The sequence below is a fragment of the Dipodomys ordii genome, unplaced genomic scaffold (genome assembly GCF_000151885.1).
Source record: "Dipodomys ordii isolate 6190 unplaced genomic scaffold, Dord_2.0 Scaffold2, whole genome shotgun sequence".
Taxonomy (NCBI): Eukaryota; Metazoa; Chordata; class Mammalia; order Rodentia; family Heteromyidae; genus Dipodomys; species Dipodomys ordii.
Window position 1 is genome coordinate 4,665,555 of NW_012267218.1, and position 21,342 is coordinate 4,686,896.

Sequence of the window (21,342 nt, forward strand, 5' to 3'; positions counted from 1 at the left end):
TCTATTTACCAATGTTTACTAAGCTGTGTTCTCTGAAAGGATATAAATTCAATGGCAACTCTCGAGTTCCAGCAAAAGTAGGTGGTAGACATTGCCTTCGCTGCCTGAGAACAGACAGATGGCAGCTGCTCGGGGCCTCACAGCTGGGACTGTCCCAAGTGTGCCTGCTCTGGGCTCTGCACTGCCTCTGCAGGATCTCATATGCTGGACCCCTGCTCCCCCCCCCCCCCATGCCTGGTGCTCACTGTCTGGAGCTCCATCTTCCCTCCTGGGCAGAGCCTGTCCTCTCAAGACCTGCCTCCTGTGCTGCCTGTGCTATGTGTCCTTGCTAGATTGGCTCTGGCTAACAGTGTCTGCAGCCTTGGGTGTGGCTCCAGCACGAGCCATGCATGTTGGTGTCATTCCCTCGGTGAGCACAGACAGCCTGTAGGGCTGATGAGTGGGATTAGCTTTGCTCCAGAGTGCTTGGGCAGGAGTGGTAGTGGACAGGCAGCACTCTGGTCAGCACATCTAGGAGAGAGTTGTTTCACTTCTGTGACTTTATTTCCTAAGATAATAGCTACTTTTATACTGTTACTGAGGCACTAAAATCTTACTTTTTTATACCTCCTTTTTCTCCTTTTTTGCAGATAGTGTTTATTTTATAGTCCTCATGTTTATTCACTTGCTCACAAGAGTATCACAGAAAATACCATGTTTGTTTCATTTTGGCCTGCTTTTTAAAAATAAGACAGACAGACAGATACCCACACATATGCTTTAAGTGGGCAGGAGGCTAAGAGGTACGGTCATCCTTATGACCAGTAGGTGCCATGTATGCTGAAGGTCAAGGGCATTTCAAATCAAATGGAGAAAGGTGGATCATAACTGAGCCTGGCTAGACTAGAAAGGTTCAGTTTCCTCCCTACCACCCTCCTGTTCCCTCAGGACTGCTGTGCAGCCTAGTGGCCTCCGCCTGCCTTCTTTAACTACTTTGTGGATGCCAGGAGGTGTTGGGGTGTCCCCTGGTGTAGGAAGGGAGGCAGAGTGTGTAAACTTGGGGCCAGCACAGGGCTACTTTCCTGTCCTCTTACCTTGCAGGTGTCCCTCTTTTTTTTTTTCTTTGTTATTGTTAAATAAAGGATGAAGCCTTTAACAGTAGACACATCTCTTCGTTTTTCTCCAGACTGAGCCCATGACTTGTTTTTTTTTTGGTCCAGTTGTGCGGCCTGAACTCTGGGCCTGGCCGCTGTCCCTCAGCTCTTCAGCTCAAGGCTAGCGCTCTACCACTTGAGCCACAGCGCCACATCTGGCTTTTTTCTTTTTGCTTATGTGGTGCTGAGGATTCGAACCCAGGGCCTCATGCATGCAAGGCACGCGCTCTACCACTGAGCCATCTTCCCAGCCCCTGAGCCCATGACTTGTGAAGAAGCGGGGAAGCAGTGCTGAGGGAGGAGTCAGTGCCTCTTTATCAGCACTGTGCTATCAGCGTGATGGTCCAGAGGAGAGCTTGGGCTCCTGTGGGAGGCCCTTCTTTCTCATTCTTGGCCTCTAGACCTCAGCCTTCCCTACTGGCCCTCTTCTGCCTGCTCTGTGAGCCCATGATGCTCCACTTCCGCTGTTGTTCTCATCCTGGTTGTGACTTGGCCAGCATTGCCAAGTACAGATTAAGAACCCTCCTGAGGGCAGACCTGTCTTATGCTCTCATCTTCTTCACTCAATAGATGCTCCATGAGTGTTTGTTAAATAAGCGAACAGTTGAGTGCCACGGAGTGAATAGCCATTTAAGATGCTATAAAATCAGGCTTGGTAGTATTTTATAGACTGCAATTTTTAGGAATCCACAGGTCACCGGAGGTCTTGTTCAAGTTTAAAGAAGAGAGATCTTAAACTTCATCTTGAGATTTGGCTGAGTGCATCAGTGGGAGGGGGAATTATTCCAATCTGGAAAGTTGTGAAAATAGCAACTATTTCCTCAATTTGTTTCCAGAGGTAAATAATTTAGGATTTCCTCCTGGTTTTGCAACTGCTTTTTGTTTTTTTCGAAATTAAAAGGTGAATAGGAAGAATACTGGTCATTTTGCTGAGAAGAGAGTCTTAATTGACAAAGCTAATGATCTAGAAAACCCTATGTTGGAAAATGTCACTTTATTATATGAGTCTGGAAGTACAGATGGGAAAACAGATTTTTTTTCTTTTTGCAGTAGATTCATTAAGTGTTTAGGAAGAGATTCTCTCCTGCACCATCTTCCAATTGCAGACCGAGTTTAAACACTACATTGTCTGTGCTGGACTGCTCTGTAATAGCACTGAGACTAAGCTGGGGTTGTCTCTAGCTCGCCTGCACCCTGTCCAGGCTAGATGATCCCTGTGCACCAACATACCCAAAGCAGGGAGATTGTGGAATTGTAACAGCTGCCACTTATGGAGTGCTTTCAGTTTGCTAAGAATATCCCTCAGAGCTCAGAAATCCTTTGTACTTGCTGCAGGTCGTTCAGAGCTGGAGGCTGCTTTGCACTGAGGTCCCCTAGATGCAGGCAGCCCTTCAGCTCATCTGGCACAGACAGCAGCCCTTGAGCATTCTTATCCTTGCCTGCTCCCAGCCCCAGTGGCTCCTGCCCTAGGAGAGCTAAATACCAAGGTATGCACACCACTTGCTGCTGTTTATCTTAGAAGCAGTCTGCTAACCTTTCGTTTTATAGAGAGTAAGACTTGTTGTTGCACAGACCTGGTGCTGTGCTATTTCATGTGGTAATGTAGCAATTAGCCATCCACATGGAAATTATTTCCAGTCCTGTCTCTTTTGTCTGGTGCCATTTAATTGAAGTAGGGAGTATTGCAAGTCAAACGGAGCTTGCTGTATGATACTGTGTGATTCGGTCTCTGCCATGTTCTTGCGCTAGTATTCCTCTTCTCTCCTGGGTTTATGGGAACACTCAAACATTCCCAAGTGTCTCACAATTGTGTCAGTGACCACTGAAAACCCCTTGTGCTCTTCCACCCCTTGGCCCCTGCTCTGGGGCTCTGGGCCTCAGGAAGTCCAGGGGCTGGGACTGCAGACTCCGAGGTGACTTAGCCTGTTGGTGAGTCTCTTTCTGCCATAGGCATGTGTGTGGTGTCTCCCTGACCAACTCATTCCCTTGATCATTGTTTAGGTTTCCTGTCTCAGCTGCCTCTGACTCCCCTCATTCTCTACTGAGAAAGCCAAGACCATGAAAAGAACTTTTGACTCCTTTGGTGACTGTCTCCACATTTGTTTCTCCACTTTTTTCCTCCCTCTGAGGAAGTGTCTTCCCTACAGCTAAGGCAAAGCAGGACATGGTGACTCACACCTGTAGTTCCAGCCACTTAAGAAGCTGAGATCTGAGGATGCTAAGGGCAGGCAGGATAAGAAAGACTTGCAATGTAGACTGGGCAGGAAAGTCCTTAATCTTTCACCTCCATTGATCACCAAAAACCAGAAGTGGCGCTAAATGGTAGAGTGCTAGTCCTGTGTGAAAAGAGTAAGGGACAGTGCCTCGGCCCTGAGTTCAGGACAGTTCAGTACAGTGCACACACTAAAAAAGAAGGAAAAGTGTGGGAGTGGAGGAAAATAAGGGAAGGGAAGGAAGGAAGAAGAGAGAAAATAGAGACAGGAAAGGGGTAGGAAGAAAGAAAAAAAGGGAGGGGAAAAGGAAAGGAAAGGAAGAAAGCTAAGGCATGCTCTGTGTGCTGCATCAGGAACCTGGAGACATTGCTAGATGTCTGTTCCTTCACTTTCCTTCATTAATTCTGCACTACGGCCCTGGCTTTGTCTCCCTAGTTGATAGATTGTGACTTGAAGATAACGTTCTCTCTTCAGTCTTAAATCACAACATTTAATCTTGTAGCCCCAAAGCCTGGCCCTGCCACGCACCGGTCCACCTAAGTGGTTCCCGCCCAGCGTCCTGGCCTCAGATGTGCGCACTTCCTCCAGGCTTCTGTTTCTCGGGCTTTTCTGGCATTGCCACCCTTGTCCCATGGATACAAGTTCCCAGGGTTTCTGGGCTCTGGATTTGGGACCCTGCTGGCCAGATTTTCAAAGTCAGTGTCTGAAATCCTTTCTCATCTCTGACTGGTCACTATCATGAAATGACTCAAGTCAATCAATATATTGGATTTCTGGCTTTCTGTTCCAAGTGAACAACTTAACAATTACCTATTTTCTAGGTAGTGCATATTTGTACAGATTCAACTATTCTTTCATGGAAAATTTGTTTTTAGAAATTGACTGCTTCAACAGAATGCTGTTACTCTTAGAGTGTATTTCCTTTCTAAAAACAAGAGTGAACCCATTTCAAAGCAACTGATTAGTAAAGCATTTAATTAGAAACTATAGGTGAAGTATGATTTTTATGGCAAAGGCAGGAGTCACACTCAGATTTGCCAGGGAAGGCTAGTGTAGCTTTGCACGGTGTGCCTTGCCCCTCTCCTCTTCTGGATGTTATATTCTGTCTGCTTTAAGTTCAACAATCCTTTCTTTATAGAAGAGTTTTTCTTCTTGGTTCTTTTTTCTAAAAAATGTTAATGCTAATGGGGAAATAGCCCCAGTAAGTACTGCTAAAATCTTTGCCTTTTTTTTTTTTTTTTTGGTCTACCATGGGGCTTGACCTCAGGGCCTAGGCGCTGTCACTGAGCCTCCTGAGTAGCTAGGATTACTAGTGTGAGCCACCAGTGCCTGGCTGCATTTTATTTTTATTCTTTTTTAGTGTTTTTAGTCAGTGTTTTACACAGCTTTGGTACCTCTTTTGGACTCTTACTGAAATGACTCCGTTAGTTCCCTTTTCCAGTCACCACAATGAAATGACTCTGCTGATTAATTTACAAAGATAAGAAGTATATTTTGGCTCATAGATCTGGGGGTTTGAGTTCCCCAGTCTCTACTGGGGCTCCTAGTAAAGCAGCAAGCACATCATAGTGGGAAGCATGTGCAGAGCAAATTGTTTTTAAGCCCAGAAAGTGAAGAGGAAAGCGACTAGAAAGGGATCACTTCTGAGGACAGGGCCCCAATAACCTGAGGATCTCCCCTACTGCCCCTCCTGAAGCTCCACAACACCAACAGCGCCACCCCGGGGCCACACCTGGCACCTGGGGACAGACAGCACAGTCAGCACAGCTGACTTAATTTTAACTGCAGCCGCCACCACCATCCCTACTGTTTCCAATGGCACTGGCATTTTGGATCACATTTGACGGAGTCTTCACTTACTATAATATTCAATTTGACTAATAAATTTTAACTTGATGATTCAGTTCATTGCAATTATAATGGGAACATTTTACCAGTAATGTTAAAAATGTCTGTGTCATTTGTCAAATTTCAGGGTAATGCATTTGAAAGTTCCCTTCTCAGAAGATGCCAAAAAGGTCATTTAGACTTTTGGTGGCTCTTGACACTTTGCTCTGCCAAGAGTAGTAACCTGGAGAAGTAGTCTTTGGGATTCTTATTTTGATTGGGGCTTTTTGGACACCCCTTTGTGTAGCATGACGACAAGACAGGGAGACGCAAGTGCCCAGGAACAGTGCGCTTTCCATGCTACATGATTCCTGAGACACACCAGCCCACCCAGGCATGCCTGCCCGCAGAGGGCTGGGCCTGCGCCCTCACCTACCTCCTCTGTGACCAGCAGCCAGACAGCACTGCACGACCTGTTTCCAACAGAATTTACTCAAGTGAATGCATGGCAGCTGATGGCCAAGTAGCATGTGTGTATACTCATGTCTGGGATGTCTCAGGTGTCTTGGTGTGGCAGCCCTCCCAAGCAATCAGGGTGGAAGTGTTACACCAGAATGTGGTCCTTGTTAGATCCAGCAGGCTTGCTATCTACGGGTCTCAGATTCTCTGTGTTCCCACTCCCTCCTTAGAGTTCATGTCTCCCTGACTACTCACAGCTTTCCTTAGGTGCAAGGGCCTATCATTAAGGGATCAAAGTTCTTTTCCCTGTCCACATGATTACATGGAGAGTTGAAAGTAGCCAGAGAGAGTGTGCCAGTGTAAGAGCTTGGAGATAGACCAGTTTAATGATTGATAAAATGATGGAGTGTCTTAGAGGCTGTTGAGAGTTATCATGAAACAGATTGGAATTCTAGGTAGTGGGATACTGGAAATTGTTGGAACACTGTGGTGCCCTAATTCTCATGCAGTGTTTTGTATACAGCTTCTGTTTCAAAAATATAAGTAGGGAAAAGAACATGTGTGCATGCATACACATATATATATATGGGTCATACGTATTTTGGGGGGCCAAATTTGTTTTGTTTTTGTTTTTTTTGGGGGGGGTTGGTGCTGGAAATCAAGCCCAGGCCCTCACTCATGCACTCTCCTCCTAAACTCATCCCAGGACCAGTTCTTCATGAGTCTCCATTACTATCCAGACCTGAGAGTTTTATGATTGCAGATAAAGACTCAACAAACTAACTGTGGCATCCTTTCTGCCCGACACTAAGCTTTATCATGCCTTGTATAGCATTGTTATGGTGAATTTTAGGTGAGGGCATTTTTTATTGTGTCAGACCTTATAAGAGTTTACTTGTGCAAGTGGACAGCTAGCTAGTGTTTGCCTTGGACTCCACACCCTGCAGTCCAGGTTACTCCAGCAAAATGTTATGTTCTCTGTCCCTCCATTTCCTCATCACTAGAGTGGAGCTCATGATAATGCCTGTTTCAGTGGAGTTAGGACAGTTAAGTGATGCACACCTGAGGTCCTTGAGAGCATTGAGCACCAGTCATCGTTAGTGTTGGTGTTTCTTCCCCTCCTCCTCTCCTATATAAACCTGGGTCATTCCTTGTATAGGATAGGGTGCTCTGAGTATCAGCTGCCCTGCAAGGAAGCTTGGCCATAATGCTCTCCTCTTGGTGATTCTGGTCACGTGGCAAGGCTGACTTAGCTGTGAAGGATTTATCTGAATGACTGAAACCTAAAACAACTGAAAACTGAAGTGATGTATTATGAAGCTGAAGATAAGTAATTCGAGGCAAATAGGTTATTACAGAAAATTTCTTTAATGATGAGCTTGACCTTTTGAGTGTGCACTGGTGGCGTTGACTTGCAGACCACAGATTGTGGCTTGATCATGGCTTAGAGTAATTTTCAGGAGATTGAGAGGTCGAGGGAAGGGGAAGTCCAAAGGCGATCCTTCGTAGATGTGTCCTGCCTGACGCCTTGTCCAGTCAGGCGATGGAGGCCCAGGAGCCTGGGCTTCTGGACAGCCTCTCCGGGGTACCCAGATGGAGGGTCTGCTTGGACTCTTGCTCCTCACCAGATTATTAAAATAGAGTAAAGAAATTGAGACAGTCTCTGACCCTTAGATACAGGAATATATTCTTTTGTTTGAAGCAGAGCTGAAAGAGAAGGAAAGGGAGTCTATTGGGGGCGCTGTGGTAAGGGCCATGCAGCAGAGTGCCTACTGGAGGAGCTCTCCGGGGGAGCGTGGACTGAGTTCTCTGGAGCTGCCCCTCCTTGTCCCCGAGTCCTTTCAGATCAACTGCAGGACATCTCCCAGGCGCACTTTGTCACAGCCATACTCCGCTGTCCCATCAAGAGGCAGATGTGTTTCCTTCTCACTTGGAGAGAGAGAATATCTTTGAGTCACCATGCAAGACACTGAGGCCTCACTGGTAGACAAAGACATGTCCCTAGCTCCCGGAGCCTTACTATGGGGGAAAGAAATGTCATTAGAGGTCCAGCTGATGGGGCTGGAAGCCAAAGCATAGGGTGGGGGTGGGATGCTGAGGAAGGTGGCTGTAGTAGGAAGATTTGAACTTTGGCCTCTCAAATCATCTTTGATTTTTAAGTCCCTCCTGTGGCCTCACACTGGTCACCTGAGGATGTTAATTGTGTCTTGTTCTACCAGTCAGGGCCACTCAACAAAAAATAGTTGATGCTTGAATTTCTACTGTTAACAAATATCTCCAACTGTTTATAGAGTCAGTACTTATTGAGTGAATAAGTGATTGACTGCTGATAACTGAATCTGGTACATAGCTGATTGACCTTCAGAGCCAGACAGATGGTAACTGATAAAAATGTTACAGAGGTACATACATACATACATACATACTACATACATACATGCATGTGCTTGCTTTGCATGCATGAGGCCCTGGGTTTGATTCCTCAGTACCACATAAGCAGAAAAAGCTGGAAGTGGTGCTGTGGCTCAAGTGGTAGGGGACTAGCCTTGAGCTGAAGAGCTGAGGGATTGCGCTCAGGCCCAGAGCTCAGGCCCCACAACCAACCAAAAAAAAAAAAGTAATTTTATAAATGTAATGATGATGAAATTTTCCCCAATCTTATTTTTTATTTTAAGGCACTACATATGTGCTGTAGAAAATCACATATAAAACATACATTTTCATGCATATATGTATGTGAAAAGCAGAAAGTCCTAATGTGTATTGGTGTAGTTAAATTTTTATTTGATGATATTGAGTGAATTCAAAGAATTTTATGATGAAAAATTCCCCGAAGACTCACATGTAATCTGTTTAAGAATAAAAGTCTTAAAAATTGATTTTTTTTTCCCTCAAGAGCTGAATATATGAACCATGTTTTGCTTTGGATTTATGGCCCTCAAAACTGAGTTTTAGATTCAACAGTCACTTGATGATTTGTCTCTCTGTTAGACTACTATGCCACTTATAAAGTAAAGGGGTTAAATTGACCTCCTAGAAATCTGCTGTGTTGCCTGCTGCTTCTGACTGTTAGTCCTGGGTTTGGGGATAGAAAGGCGAAAAAGCTTCCAGGTATCTAGTACACCGGGCCGTCTCTGTCTTCTACTGTTGCCTTTGCATATTACACTTCCATCTTTTAGTTTTCCTTCCCAAATATCTCCTTCATTCTTCTCCTTCAGGGGAAACCCTTTTCTTTCTTCCTTGGCCCTTTCTGTGTGTGATAAACAGGTGTGACATTGTTTCTCTAGCCTATGGGAACCAGTTCAGGAGGTAGTCTGTTGCTTCTCTTCTTTCTCCTCTTCATTTGCAAGAACAGATCCCTCATTTGTAAGGCACGGGGTTTGCAGTGGGCTCACAGAGATGCCACAGGCTGCCCTCCCAGGAAGTCCTCAGACAGTACTGAAAGCCTGGAGTTCCTGGCCATTCAGGGGTCACTGCGTTGCCTCCTTCCTAGGTCAGTGTGAGGTTCTGTGGCTGATCTCATCCTCATAGAAATTAGTGAAACAGAGACATATCACCTGGAATCTGGTGTGTCTATCCAGGACAAATTAACCTCATTGTCCCTTTTAATAATGTATGCTTAAGAAGCAGCACAGAATGCATGTATTTAAGTGTGAGAAATTTAATTGCATGCTGTTAGGGCCTTTAAAAAATCAGAACCAACTAAATACAACTTGTAAATATATTTTGTCATTCTTATAGCTGTTATGCAGAGCAGAGTCACCCAGCCACCTTATATACTTTGGAAATTAATAATTACACAGGATGTAGATTTTTTCAAAACAGTGCTTAGGAGTCATTTTATCAATAGAACAACTTTCCTTGTGGAATATTTGAATGCCTCATTGCAGGTGGCTGTTTGCTGTATGCATGTTGGGTTTTTTGGTTGTTGTTTGTTGGCTTTTTTTCCAGACATTCGTCTGGGTAAGGGAACATTCTTTAGAAAAGTAAAGATCCAATTTTGGCAAATGTTTGTGTCTTATAGAGGCTTTCTTTGCCTGTTCTAACCCTTCTTCCTCCCAACAGTTTGAATCTTTCTTTAGGTCAAACCATTTCCTTTGAGAATTGTTTTAGGAAATACCTCTCCATGTATTCAGGGAAGGGCTTATCTTTTTTATTTTTAAAATGCTTATTGCTTGATATTAAAAACAAAGACACCCTTGACTCAAAGGCATTCTGTTCCTGTGCCATGCGGTTAATATTTCAAAGATGCTTCACATGCTAGATGTTTCTGGATTAAGAATTCACATAATAACAAGTTCTGCTTATTTTGGTTCTCCACAAAGGTTTGTTGTATGAGCTTAAACCAAGGCTGCAGCTGACTCCTGTGACACATATTAACTGTTGACTTAGTATAAGTGCACGTCTATCTTGAGTCTCTCATCAACCTGGAAAATTTGCATGCTGCATAGCAGCCATCTTCTTTTATACTTTATTAAATATCTGTCAATTACAAATATCAAGGTTTTACATTAATGTCAAGATAGTACATCAAAAATTCATGGAATATGTGACTTTTTCCAAGGGTATTTAATACTTAATGCATTTGTGTCATTTTTCTTTCCAGAGATATTGACAGGTTTTATTAAGTGTTTGTTAGGGAGATTTCATTTTTATCAGGGGACTATAAAGAGAAGCTGCATGCTAAATCAATTTTTTAAAGCCAGAATATCATTCATTTTTTCATCTTCAAACACTTATAATCCATAGGTTTTATTTAAATTTCTTCTTGGTTTATTTTTGTTTTATGTGAGTGATAGTTCAAGACGGAACTTTAATAAGGATCAAATATGCTGACTGTAGTGGTTTTTAATTTCCTTAAGCATTGCTACCAGACCCATGCAATATGGTAAATTCTTCAAAATGTCATACTTAACATATTTAGCAATATTGCTTCTTTTTATTGAAGCCAAACAAACAATTTTAGATATTAATCTTTCCCAAACATAGTGATTATTTTGTACGAGGCACAATATTACTGTGTCTCACAGGAAACCGCCTTTGGATAGAAAAGGGAAGAGGGGAGATTTTTTTTCTGAATCACCTGGCTTTGCGGAAGGATCCCAAACCCTTTCTAAAAGTAAGCTCTTTATGCTGCAAGTGTGATTGTGAGCATTGGCACTTGTCCATCATGGCCCCACTGTCGATAGATAGGTACCATGTTCAAGACAGTAAGAGCATCAGCTGCTCTGAACACAGTCTGTGGCAGCTAGTTCCTGGGTCTGTATTTCTTGGGGTTTTTTATGGGTATGGTAACCTGATCTGGCCTAGCTTTTTGTCCGTATCCTATTGCCTGCCCTTGAGGTCCCCATTACTTGCCTCTTTCCTGGCCACAGGAAACGGTTTGTGGACACTCCTTATCAATGGCAAACTCTAAGCGTGAGAAGTACCATCACAACTGAAACCAGCCAGCCGCCAGAACTGAGGTTTCTGTTTTAACGCACATTTTAATTTTCGGAGCGCAGGTCAGAAATGCTTTCTGTTGGAATGGCTGCTGTGCTGGGAGCCGGCTGGTGGGATGTCAGCGCCCGAGCACGGGGTGCAGACTACTCCTCTACCCTCCGCTTAGCAGTAGCTAAGGAGGGTTTATTGAAGGACATTTGAGAACCTTCAGGTCACTTTAAATTAATTTTTACAAGATGTTTTAAAATCTTGGAAATAGGGGAAAAGCTTTTAAAAAATCACTTAAAGGTCAGACTTTGAGGAAAAATTATTTGGAAAAGACATTTATGCTTTTTACCTTTTCAGAATAAGAAAAAAATGTCAACATTTAATATTTTTCATGGATGAGTCATTTTTATTATGAGTAGCTTTTAGTATTTGATATCATATAATAAAATTTAAACATAGGGTGGTTATTGTTTTGCTTAGGTAAAGCTGATAAAAGTGGCCATTTTGGATAAACCCAGTTTGTGTCTGCAATAAAGTACTGTCAGTGATGGCCTGGCCTTCCAGAGCAGCTGGACACCTAGGGACTGGCAGCCACCCTCCGGGCTGGCAGCCACTCTCGCTGCTGCCAGTAGGTGGCGCTGTCGTCACGGTGGAGAGAGCCCTGCTGAACTGGAAGTCACTCACATTTTGCTTCAGTGTAACTGTTAAGTGCTTGTATCAGTGGCAGAATAGCTTTTATGCCAGAAGTGTGTGCAGTAGGCACACCCTGCTTTTTTTTAAGAATAACTATTTCTAACAATGTCTGCAAATATTATATAACCATTCAAAAAAATAATAGCCAAATTCAGCCTGAAAATGCACTTATATTTTTAATGACTTCATCAGAATTCTGAGTATGACTTTTGAGGTTACATAAGAAATGCCTGTAGGGGCTGGGAAGGTGCTCAGTGGTAGAGCACTTGCCTTGCATGCATGAGGCCCTGAGTTCGATTCCTCAGCACCACATAAGCAAAAAGAAAAAAGCCGGAAGTGGCGCTGTGGCTCAAGAGCGCTAGCCTTGAGCTGAAGAGCTGAAGGACAGTGCCCAGGCCCAGAGTTCAGGCCCGGCGACCAGATCCCCCCCCCCCAAAAAAAAAGCCTGTAAATTGGAGTCCAAGCACATGGCTTATACCTGTAATCCTTACAATCTGTGTGTGTGTGGGGGGGGGGTAAAGATTTGGATCATTATGATTCAAAAGTAGAAAGTTAGCATGGCTTCATCTCATGAGATGGCAGTTAATTGAAGAAGTAAGTATAGGTAGGAAAATCGAATGTCAGTCCCAGGGGGGAAAATCCATGACATAAAGCCCCCCTCCCCAAAATGTGTGTGTGTGTGTGTGAATGTGTGCATGGCTGAGGAAGAAGAACTCCTGCCTAATAACTAAAAAGCTTATTGCCAAAAAGAAGAGGGGAAAATGTATATCGATCATGGTACCCTTTTTCCTTAACTGGCCACCTGTACTCATGGTTTTCTAGGGTTCAAAACTTCAGGTGTCAGAAGTGTTCAAGCATTGAGATTTAGCATTACAAACTCCAAAAATGCATCTTCTGTTTTCAAGTCAAATTTTTGAGAAGAAGGGTATTACTACATTTTTATCATTGATGGGATTTAGCCTAGGCATTTAGTGACTTTTTAAATGCCATAGTAAATTGCATACATAGTTGTAATGAATTAAAATATTTAAAAATAACAAAACATTTCTTACCTCCAAGACCTCAGAGAGAGATGTCTGGGACCTGCAGAGTTCCCCATAGAGCAGATTGTGTGACTTTCATCTTAATATGAACAAATGGAAGTGGTAGCCGCCGGTGCTTCCCTCTCTCTTACTATCTTGAAGTAGTTGTGTTAGGGGTTTTAGTTTAACAAATCAGTTTTGTGAGTACGGTGCATCTTGGCCAGCATTGCCCTCTCATCGTAGAACCCTCCGTTCAGTTCTGAAGGGCTTCTATGGTATGTCTGATCATAATAGTTTGGGGGAGGAAAACGCCACCTGTCTTAGCTAAGTTTAATAACTGAGTGGAAGGCATGTCACACTTTGAGAGCACAACCTTACACTTGTGGCGAAGGAGCGTGAGCTGTGTCCATCCTCTGGGCTCTTAAGTCAGCTAGCCGTGTTAAGAATTGTCCCTTCCCGGAGCTGTGATTTCTCCGACTTATCATCTCAGGTGAGAATGTCCGTGCCATATACCCTAGTATGTATTGCCTAAGTCCCTCCACTACTTTCATGTTGTTAGTGCAAGCAGGCAGCTTATTTATTGCCTGCTGTTTTATTTTCTTTTATTTTTTTGAGGCAGTCTGAGGTCTTACTCTGCAGTACAGGGCAGCCTCAAACTCTTGGTTCTCTTTCCTCAGGCTTTGGTGTACTGGGGCTATGGGTATGTGCCACCCTGCCTGGCCAGACATTCATGAATCTACTTTGACATTTGACTTTTCTTCCAACGGGCTAAAACTGGGTTAAGAAGAGGGGAGAAGCAGGCACCTGGGGTCACACCCATTTGGCAGCCTTTTGTAATACATAATTTGCCAAAAATTGAGCACTGAGCACAAGCTTTTGTTTGCTAATTGATTTACGGGTTAAGCCACTTGTACCTCATCCCCTACTGTCCTGCATATGGTGCCAGCGAGTACATTACAGCAAGCCATGATAAATGGCCGAGCGTGGGTGATGCCAGGGTGTCAGGAGTCTCGTGTGCTCCATGACGCTCCTGCGTTCCCCTTGCCATGCAGACATGCAGCCGCACCCCAGAAAGAACCATTTGTTCGTCTGAGCACTCACTGCGATCTGTCTATCCGGCTGTAATTGAAACTGAAGATGAACATTATACTCCGCAGCTTTTATTTCTTAATTGACACAAAGTTTTTAAGTGCTTTAAAGGTCTGGGGTGTTGGGAAGAGAGAATAGGAAATGTATAAAATTTTCTTCCAAGTGTGAAGTCTTGGATATTTTTACCAAATGTTCTTTTGTCCAGGAAAAAAGCAGAACATTTAAAAATCTGCTGATGTCTGTCGTTCTTTATCTTATTTGGTTGTAGATTTACCACAGTACCATACTATCCTTGATTTTCTCTACCCGATTTACCTTTGCTGTGTGTGTGCACAGGAGTTGACGTTTGAGCTGCTGTGATTGTCCTTTCACGGACAGAAGAGGCTCAACCCGACCCTGGCCTTGTCCAGAGAAAGGCTGGGGCAGCCTCCTTGTTGTGCAGGCCCCGTGTTTCCGTCTGGAGCACATGTTCCTAGTGTGGGCGCCTGCCTGGTGAAATCAGCGCACCCCAAGTGTTCTGTGCAGTGTGTCAGGGCTCTGGGATCGAAGTATGAAGGAGCAGATTTATGGAGGCTGCTGGGCACAACAGATTAAGTTGACAGTGATGAATGAGGGCGTGACGGCCTGGTGATTCCCCCGGCCGCACGCCTGGACACCGCCTGCTCCGTTTGGCTCTTGTTAGGATTTGTTAGGCAGCTAACTAATGAGATTCTGCTGACTGATTTCTGTTTCCCTTTTTCTCTCTTTGCCTCTGCTTCCTAAAACTCCTCATTCCCAGACCCATCCTCATGCCAACAAACTGCCCTTGAAGGATTCTTTCACTTACGAGGACTACAGGTGGGTGTGCAGGCGTCGCAGGGGCGAATTCCAAGAGAGTGTGGGGTGGTGCGAGTGAGGGACAGGCTTCAGAGACAGCCGTCGCAGAAGCGGCTAGCACGAGACGCTGGGTGAGCCCCGTCGCCGCTCACTGAGCGGCAGCCAAAGGAGCTTGAGCTTAAATTAATCTTAGTACTGGGTGGTGCTGAAGGGTTTGTTCCCCCACCCGCAGTGGTAGAGTGGACTCACTGTAGAGTGTGATAGAAAATTGAGTTTCACATGTCACACAGTTCTTAGAGGCTCTCGCGTGAGAAGGGAGTTATGCCATTTGCTTTTCCCCAAGGCTTGAAATGGGCGCAGAGTAAGCATTTGAGTAGAGAGTGAGCCTCCCCTGGCCCTCTCCTCTCAGTGTCCCTGAAGCCTGCCTCTGCCTCCCCTTCTGCCACTCCCCTCCCTCTGAATCCTGGAGCTCAGTTTGAATGATGACAAAACAGCCTTTGAAAATTTGCCACAGGTCAAATGGCCTTATACTTCTGGTTGAGTTATTTCTTACTGCAATTGGCTTTTGGATGTTCAGACTGTAATTAACTCTTTGTCTTATTGTTATAGGTGGGCAGTCTCTTCTGTCATGACGCGGCAGAACCAAATTCCCACAGAGGATGGGTCCCGGGTGACCCTGGCCCTGATTCCTTTATGGGACATGTGTAATCACACCAACGGCCTGGTAATGGTCTTATGGGGAGGATGGGGGGGAGGCATCAGGGAGGCCGCTGCTCAGCTGTCCAGAGCATGTCTGCTTACCCCATGTATACCCCCCCCATCCCCTCAATGTCCCCACCCTCCCAACATTCTCATATCCCCTCTCTCTGTCATCTCAAGCCCCGTCCCCTCGCCCTCCTGATGTCCCCTCCCCTCCTGATGTCCCCTCGCCCTCCTGATGTCCCCTCCCCTCCTGATGTCCCCTCCCCTCCTGATGTCCCCTCCCCTCCTGATGTCCCCTTACCTCCCAATATCCCCTCCCCTCCTGATGTCCCCTCCCCTCCTGATGTTCCCTCGCCCTCCTGATGTTCCCTCGCCCTCCTGATGTCCCCTTACCTCCTGATGTCCCCTCCCCTTCTAATGTCCCCTTGCCCTCCTGATGTCTCCTAGCCCTCCTGATGTCCCCTAACCCTCCTGATGTCTCCTAGCCCTCCTGATGTCCCCTCCCCTCCTGATGTCCCCTAGTCCTCCTGATGTCCCCTTGCTCTCTCGGTGTCCCCTTTCTTCCTCCCCAGCACACCTGCCCCTCCTCCTGTGGCCTCCGGTAGGAGCTGCATTGGCTGTGTCCTGAGAACTCAATCTTAGGCCACCTTAGAGCACAGTGAACTGCACACAGAGTGTGCTGAGCTGAATTCCAGCCTGGCATTCATTTTTTTACTTGATTGGGCCACTAGTGAAACCAGAGTTTTTATTTTCGTGTTCTTTTAAATATACTGATTTCTTGAGGAAACCTTTCTTTGTCCATCTTGTTTTCCGTATATGATGCTTCTCTTGTTCTCTGCTGATTCCATTTCTGGCTAGGTGCTTTTCCTTGCTCTTCCCGGTCCCTGTCCCTTCCCTGCCATGTGTACAGTCTCGGCTGCTGTGTCGCTGGCTCTCCCCACAAGCCCTGGTGTTGAGCGCAGGAGTTGCTGGCGTCACTGGGTGGGAGACAGGAAGAAACAGGGAAATTTTAGTTTTGCTGGTAATTTCACCAGCAAAGGAGGGCGAGGCCCTGGGTTTCTTAGTGCTCATTGTGTTCCAAATATCAAGAAAGCTTTCCTGATCATGAGACATAGAAATAGAATCAGTTTCAAGAGGTATGAGAAGATAGTGTTTGGTTAGATTTTGTTCTTTTCTAATGTCAGCTTTTTTTGTTATAAACATTGATATTAAAAAATAGACTTAAAAAGAACTGGAAGTGTGGCTCAAGTGGTATAGTGCCAGTCATAGAAAAAGCCAAGCCAGAGCTTGAGACCCTGAATTCAATCCCTGGTGCCAGGGAAAAAGAAAAGAGATTAAAGAACTGCTGTAGATGATTATTTTACTTCTGATTCCACAAAAAACAGACAGCACGTGTATGCACACATGCATGCACACATGCTTGGTGTGCCAAACACTTAAGGTAGACTATCCTTCAATTAATTTGAGAAGGTCTAGCAACAGTTACTCTCTTGAATCTTGAATGTACTTAACTTGTAGTAACAAAAAATTAGTTCCATTTTATAATTACAATTTTTGCCTTAATTTAGATATGCTTAATTAGCAACACTAAGAAATAGTAATATGTTTTACATTTTTCATTAATGAACATAATTTTACATTCTTTGTTCATTTTTTTTCCCTTTGGAGATATTTTTAACTGATCTGAAGCTTGAAATTAAAATTTTTTCATAATACTTTTAATAGATGGCTCTAGTATTTTTCTTTGTTTCACAAACTCAACTTGATCATTAGAGTTTATATTGTGGTTTTTTCTTTTTTTGGGGGGGGGTTTCCTGTCGTGGGGCCTGAACTCTGGGCCTGGGCGCTGTCCCTCAGCTCTTCAGCTCAAGGCTAGCACTCTGCCACTTGAGCCACAGCGCCACTTCCGGCTTTTTTTCTTTTTTGCTTATGTGGTGCTGAGAAATTGAACCCAGGGCCTCATGCATGCAAGGCAAGTGCTCTACCACTGAGCCACCTTCCCAGCCCTATATTGTGTTTTCTAAACTTCAAAAAAGTGCACACTTTATTGTAAATAAAAAGAATAAAATATCACAGCCATCTCATGAGCTCAAAGCTCCGCCCCTCAGCCTGCGGGGAGCTGGTGTACTGGCAGTAGAGAGGCTGTTGGATAGGGGCTCCATTCTCCCCCTGGCCTCCCACCCAAGCCCTTGGTTTATGTGGCAACTCGAACATGTCCTGGACACACGTGCTGCCTCTGCCATGTGAGAAAGCTGTTTGCTTCTGTGGGCCTATCTAAAAAATCTCAGATGACAGCTCTCGCTGTTTTCCCTGGCCATCCTCCGTGAGGTGTAACTCAGATGCTGCCGGCCCGAATCAGGGCTGTGGGCCGGGCCGGCACAGGTCCTGCGGGCCTCACGCGCTCCCCCACCCCTGGCCCTGCAGCTTTGTTGAACTGTTCGCCACTGTCGTCATCAGCCTGTATGGGAAATAGTCTCTTTTAGCACTATAAAGTTGTACATCATGCATGCAGTTAATCTCTCTTTAAAAATAAAAGCCTTGAAATCAAGGCTCAGCTTTTGAAGCGAGAGCTTTTCTTTGTGTGTGTGTCTGCTGACGATCATCTTGTCAGCCTTCTGTGACTCTCTGGAGGAGTCGCAAGAAAGTTGTAACCCAGCAACGCTGTCTGCTTGGAGCAGTGTCTCCGAACCCTGGCTGCGCTGGTGTGGGGCTGGGACCGTCAGTGTGGGGCCCTGGCTGCAGAACAGCACAGCGGGGAAAGGAGGCAGACAGGAGGAGGGCCTGGTGCCGGGGCGAGTTCCCTAGCCGCCTGGACAGTCAGAAGGCCAGTCCTAAGCTGGAGCTTGCATAGTGGGTCAGCTTTCCTTTCTTGAGGTGGTTTCGTTTATACAAGGACACCCTGGCTGTACCTGACCTCTTTGCTCAAGTGTCCAAAGTGTTAGTATTTCACCTGTCAGTCAGGGTCAAAGAATAGCTGCAAATCCAAGCAAGTTGAACAAGGTTTTTTTGTTGTGGTTGTTTGTTTTTTGTTTTGTTTTCTGTTTATTCCCAAGGTCTTTGTGTACTGAGAAATTGAAAAAGCCCAGTTTTATCATAGTGGACTGGACCCCTGCACAATCTGTCCCCACAGTACCTTCAACATGTGTGGTTCTGTCATTAGACACCAGTGCATCTTGCCCCAGGACTTTGCACTTGTTTTCACTGTGGTCGCATTAAGTCCTGTGGTAAGACCTGGTGGTTACTGTTGTTACCAAGAGTGAGAGACACGCCGGGTGCTGGTGGCTCACGCCTGTAATCCTAGCTACTCAGGAGGCTGAGATCTGAGGATCGCAGTTCAAAGCCAGCCCGGGCAGGAGAGACCGTGACCAGAAAACCAGAAGTGGCGCTGTAGCTCAAGTGGTAGAGCACTCACCTTGAGCTGAAGAGCTGAGGGACAGCGCCCAGGCCCAGAGTTCAAGCCCACGACTGACAAAAAAAAAAAAAAAGTGAGAGACACCTGAAATACCCATGAGCCCCTGTCATCTTCTATTCATTCTCTTTCTTCCCTCCTTCCCTAGTGTCTCTCCCTCCTGTTTTTTGAGTTCATTATAAAAGGACATTTCTTGTTATCGAGGTGATGTTTTAGAGTCAGAATAGTGAATCAGAAAGAATTGGATGGAACTGATTTTGATCTGAGTCACGTGTTTCAAGTATTGAGCATCAGAGGTTTCAGAAGACATGGCATCCTTTGTTTCTCTTCACTTTGTTGGTCCTTACTTTTGCAGATGAGAAGCATGAAGGGCTTTTAGACATCTGGTTTATGAGGCGTGGGTTCTCGGCATGAGTGCGTTAGGTTGGTTCCGCCCACATGTTCTTCTAGGTCCCAGGCTGAGAGTTGTATTGGCAAGCAGCTCTCGCAGCTGTCTTGAATCTTTGGTTCTTCAGGATTAAATGTGTCGAGGGCATTCTCAGGAGTTCCGCTGTGGGGCCGTTCCCTCTCCCTATGGGCTCCCAGGGTCAGGCACTGATCAGAGGGAGAGCCTGACCTGTACACCCACTGGTAGTAGTGGTTGGGAACGCGGGTGAGTGCTGAGAGCAGAGGAGCTGGAGTGAGAGGAGGCCTCCCTGGAGAAGCCAGGTCTCTGGTCTCCAGCGTGGCAGTAGCTCCAGGCTAGAGCGTGGCCAGCAGCGGCGTGGCCAGAAGCCCAGGAAGGTATGGGCCTCCTGAGATCCAGGTTTTACTCTGAAGTGGCCACCTGGGGGCGACACTACTCCCTTTGCAGTTCAGTGGGCAGCAGTGTGGGAGCAGGGGCCAGCGGAAAATAATCAAGGGACAAAGGATGTTGTGTAGCCTGTGGACTTAGAAATCCTCACATTACAGAGAGACAGGGAATAAGAAATGTTATTTTGTTTTGTCTTTGTTTACCTAAAAGTTTTAATTTCTCAGGCTGGGAATGTGGCTTAGTGGTAGAGTGCTTGCCTAGCTTGCATGAAGCCTGGGCTTCGATTCCTTAGTACCATGTAATCCGAAAAAGCTAGAAATGGCACTGTGGCTCAAGTGGTAGAGTGCTTATCTTGAGCAAAAGAAGCTCAGGGACAGTGCCCAGGCCCTGAATTCAAGCCTCAGGACTGGCAAAAAATAAAAATAAAAATAAAGTTTTAGTTTCTCCAGTTTCAGAGTAAATCTATATACACAGTTCAGAAGTAGTTTTTCTTGTCTCTTAATTTTTTATCCAGTGGAAATCCACTTTGATTTTTTTTTTTTTTCTGTGTGTGTTGTTGGATATTAGACCCAGGGCCTTGTCACCAAGTACTTTTCAGCAAGTACTCTACCCCTGAGCTACTTCTCCAGCACCCACTTTCGTTTCTTAATGGTCAAACATTAGCTAATGCTTTCAAGCAAATGGCAGAGAGCCTGCCTCCATGAGCTCACTAGTGAGCAGGCACAAGACCGGCGCTGGGTGGGTGTACGCCGTGTCATCGGGGGCGCCTGCCCTGGTGTGGGCAAGCGGGCACCCAGCTCAGAGGCAGCAGTTTTGTCATAAGGATTGTATTGATCAGGACATTGCCTTTTTCCACAAGCATTTTATTTGAGTTATCTAAGTTCTGACATGGATCCGTGGTGTGTGCAGATCTGGTTGGTTGGTGTCTGGAGTGCTTTGCTCGGTTTTTGAGAGCTGTGAGAGGCACCCTTTATGTACCTCTAGGTTCTCTGTACTCTCATGACTGAGTGGAGCAGAGACGCCAGGAGACACTCACTGCTCTTGTCTTGGTTTCCTCCATGGCAGATCACGACAGGCTATAACCTGGAAGATGACCGCTGCGAGTGTGTGGCTCTTCAGGACTTCAGGGCTGGAGAGCAGGTGAGCCTCTTGTGATGTGCACAGCATGTGGCCACCAAGGCACTGAGTTCATATCTTCTTTGTTTTCAAACTGTCAAACTTAGAAAATGCAGGATCTGTCTTCAGGATCGCCTGTTTTCCAGGACATATCTTTAGACTTTAAGCCATGATAAATGCATTGTGCTTTGAATTGCAAAGCGATTTCACTATAGATCTTTGCACAGTTGACCTAACATTTGCGACACTGTTAATTGAAAATATACTTTCCTTATAATACTAAAACACTTTTTTTTTTCTTTTGGTTGGTCATAGGACTTGAACCTGGGGCTTGGGCACTGTCCCTGAACTCTTGCTTAAGGGTATCAATCTACCACTTTGAGCTATAAAACAAGACTCTCCTGGACTTTTCCGCCTAGGCTGTTTGAACTGCAATCCTCAGGTCTTAGCCTCCTGGGTTACTAGGATTATAGGTGTGAGCCACCAGCACCTGGCTACATTTTTTTTTTTTTTTAGTTCATCAACTGCATTGCTTTCAATTCTTTATCAAGAGTCAGTGTTTAAAAGATGAAAAAAAGATGTGAACCACGACCATAGCTTCTGTTTTCTTGTACTTTAATCAGTGATTTTTCTTTTTTTT

The 21,342-nt window shown here is 45.2% G+C and overlaps 1 protein-coding gene across 1 annotated transcript in view; it reads left to right on the plus strand.

Annotated features, from left to right (window-relative positions):
* Positions 1 to 21,342, plus strand: part of Setd3 (SET domain containing 3) — a 57,364-nt gene that overhangs the window by 28,694 nt on the left and 7,328 nt on the right. Inside the window, exons 6-8 of the mRNA XM_013013138.1 lie at positions 14,645 to 14,703; positions 15,292 to 15,406; positions 20,652 to 20,726. Coding sequence (XP_012868592.1) covers positions 14,645 to 14,703; positions 15,292 to 15,406; positions 20,652 to 20,726 — 249 coding nt within the window. The remainder of the gene's footprint in view (positions 1 to 14,644; positions 14,704 to 15,291; positions 15,407 to 20,651; positions 20,727 to 21,342) is intronic.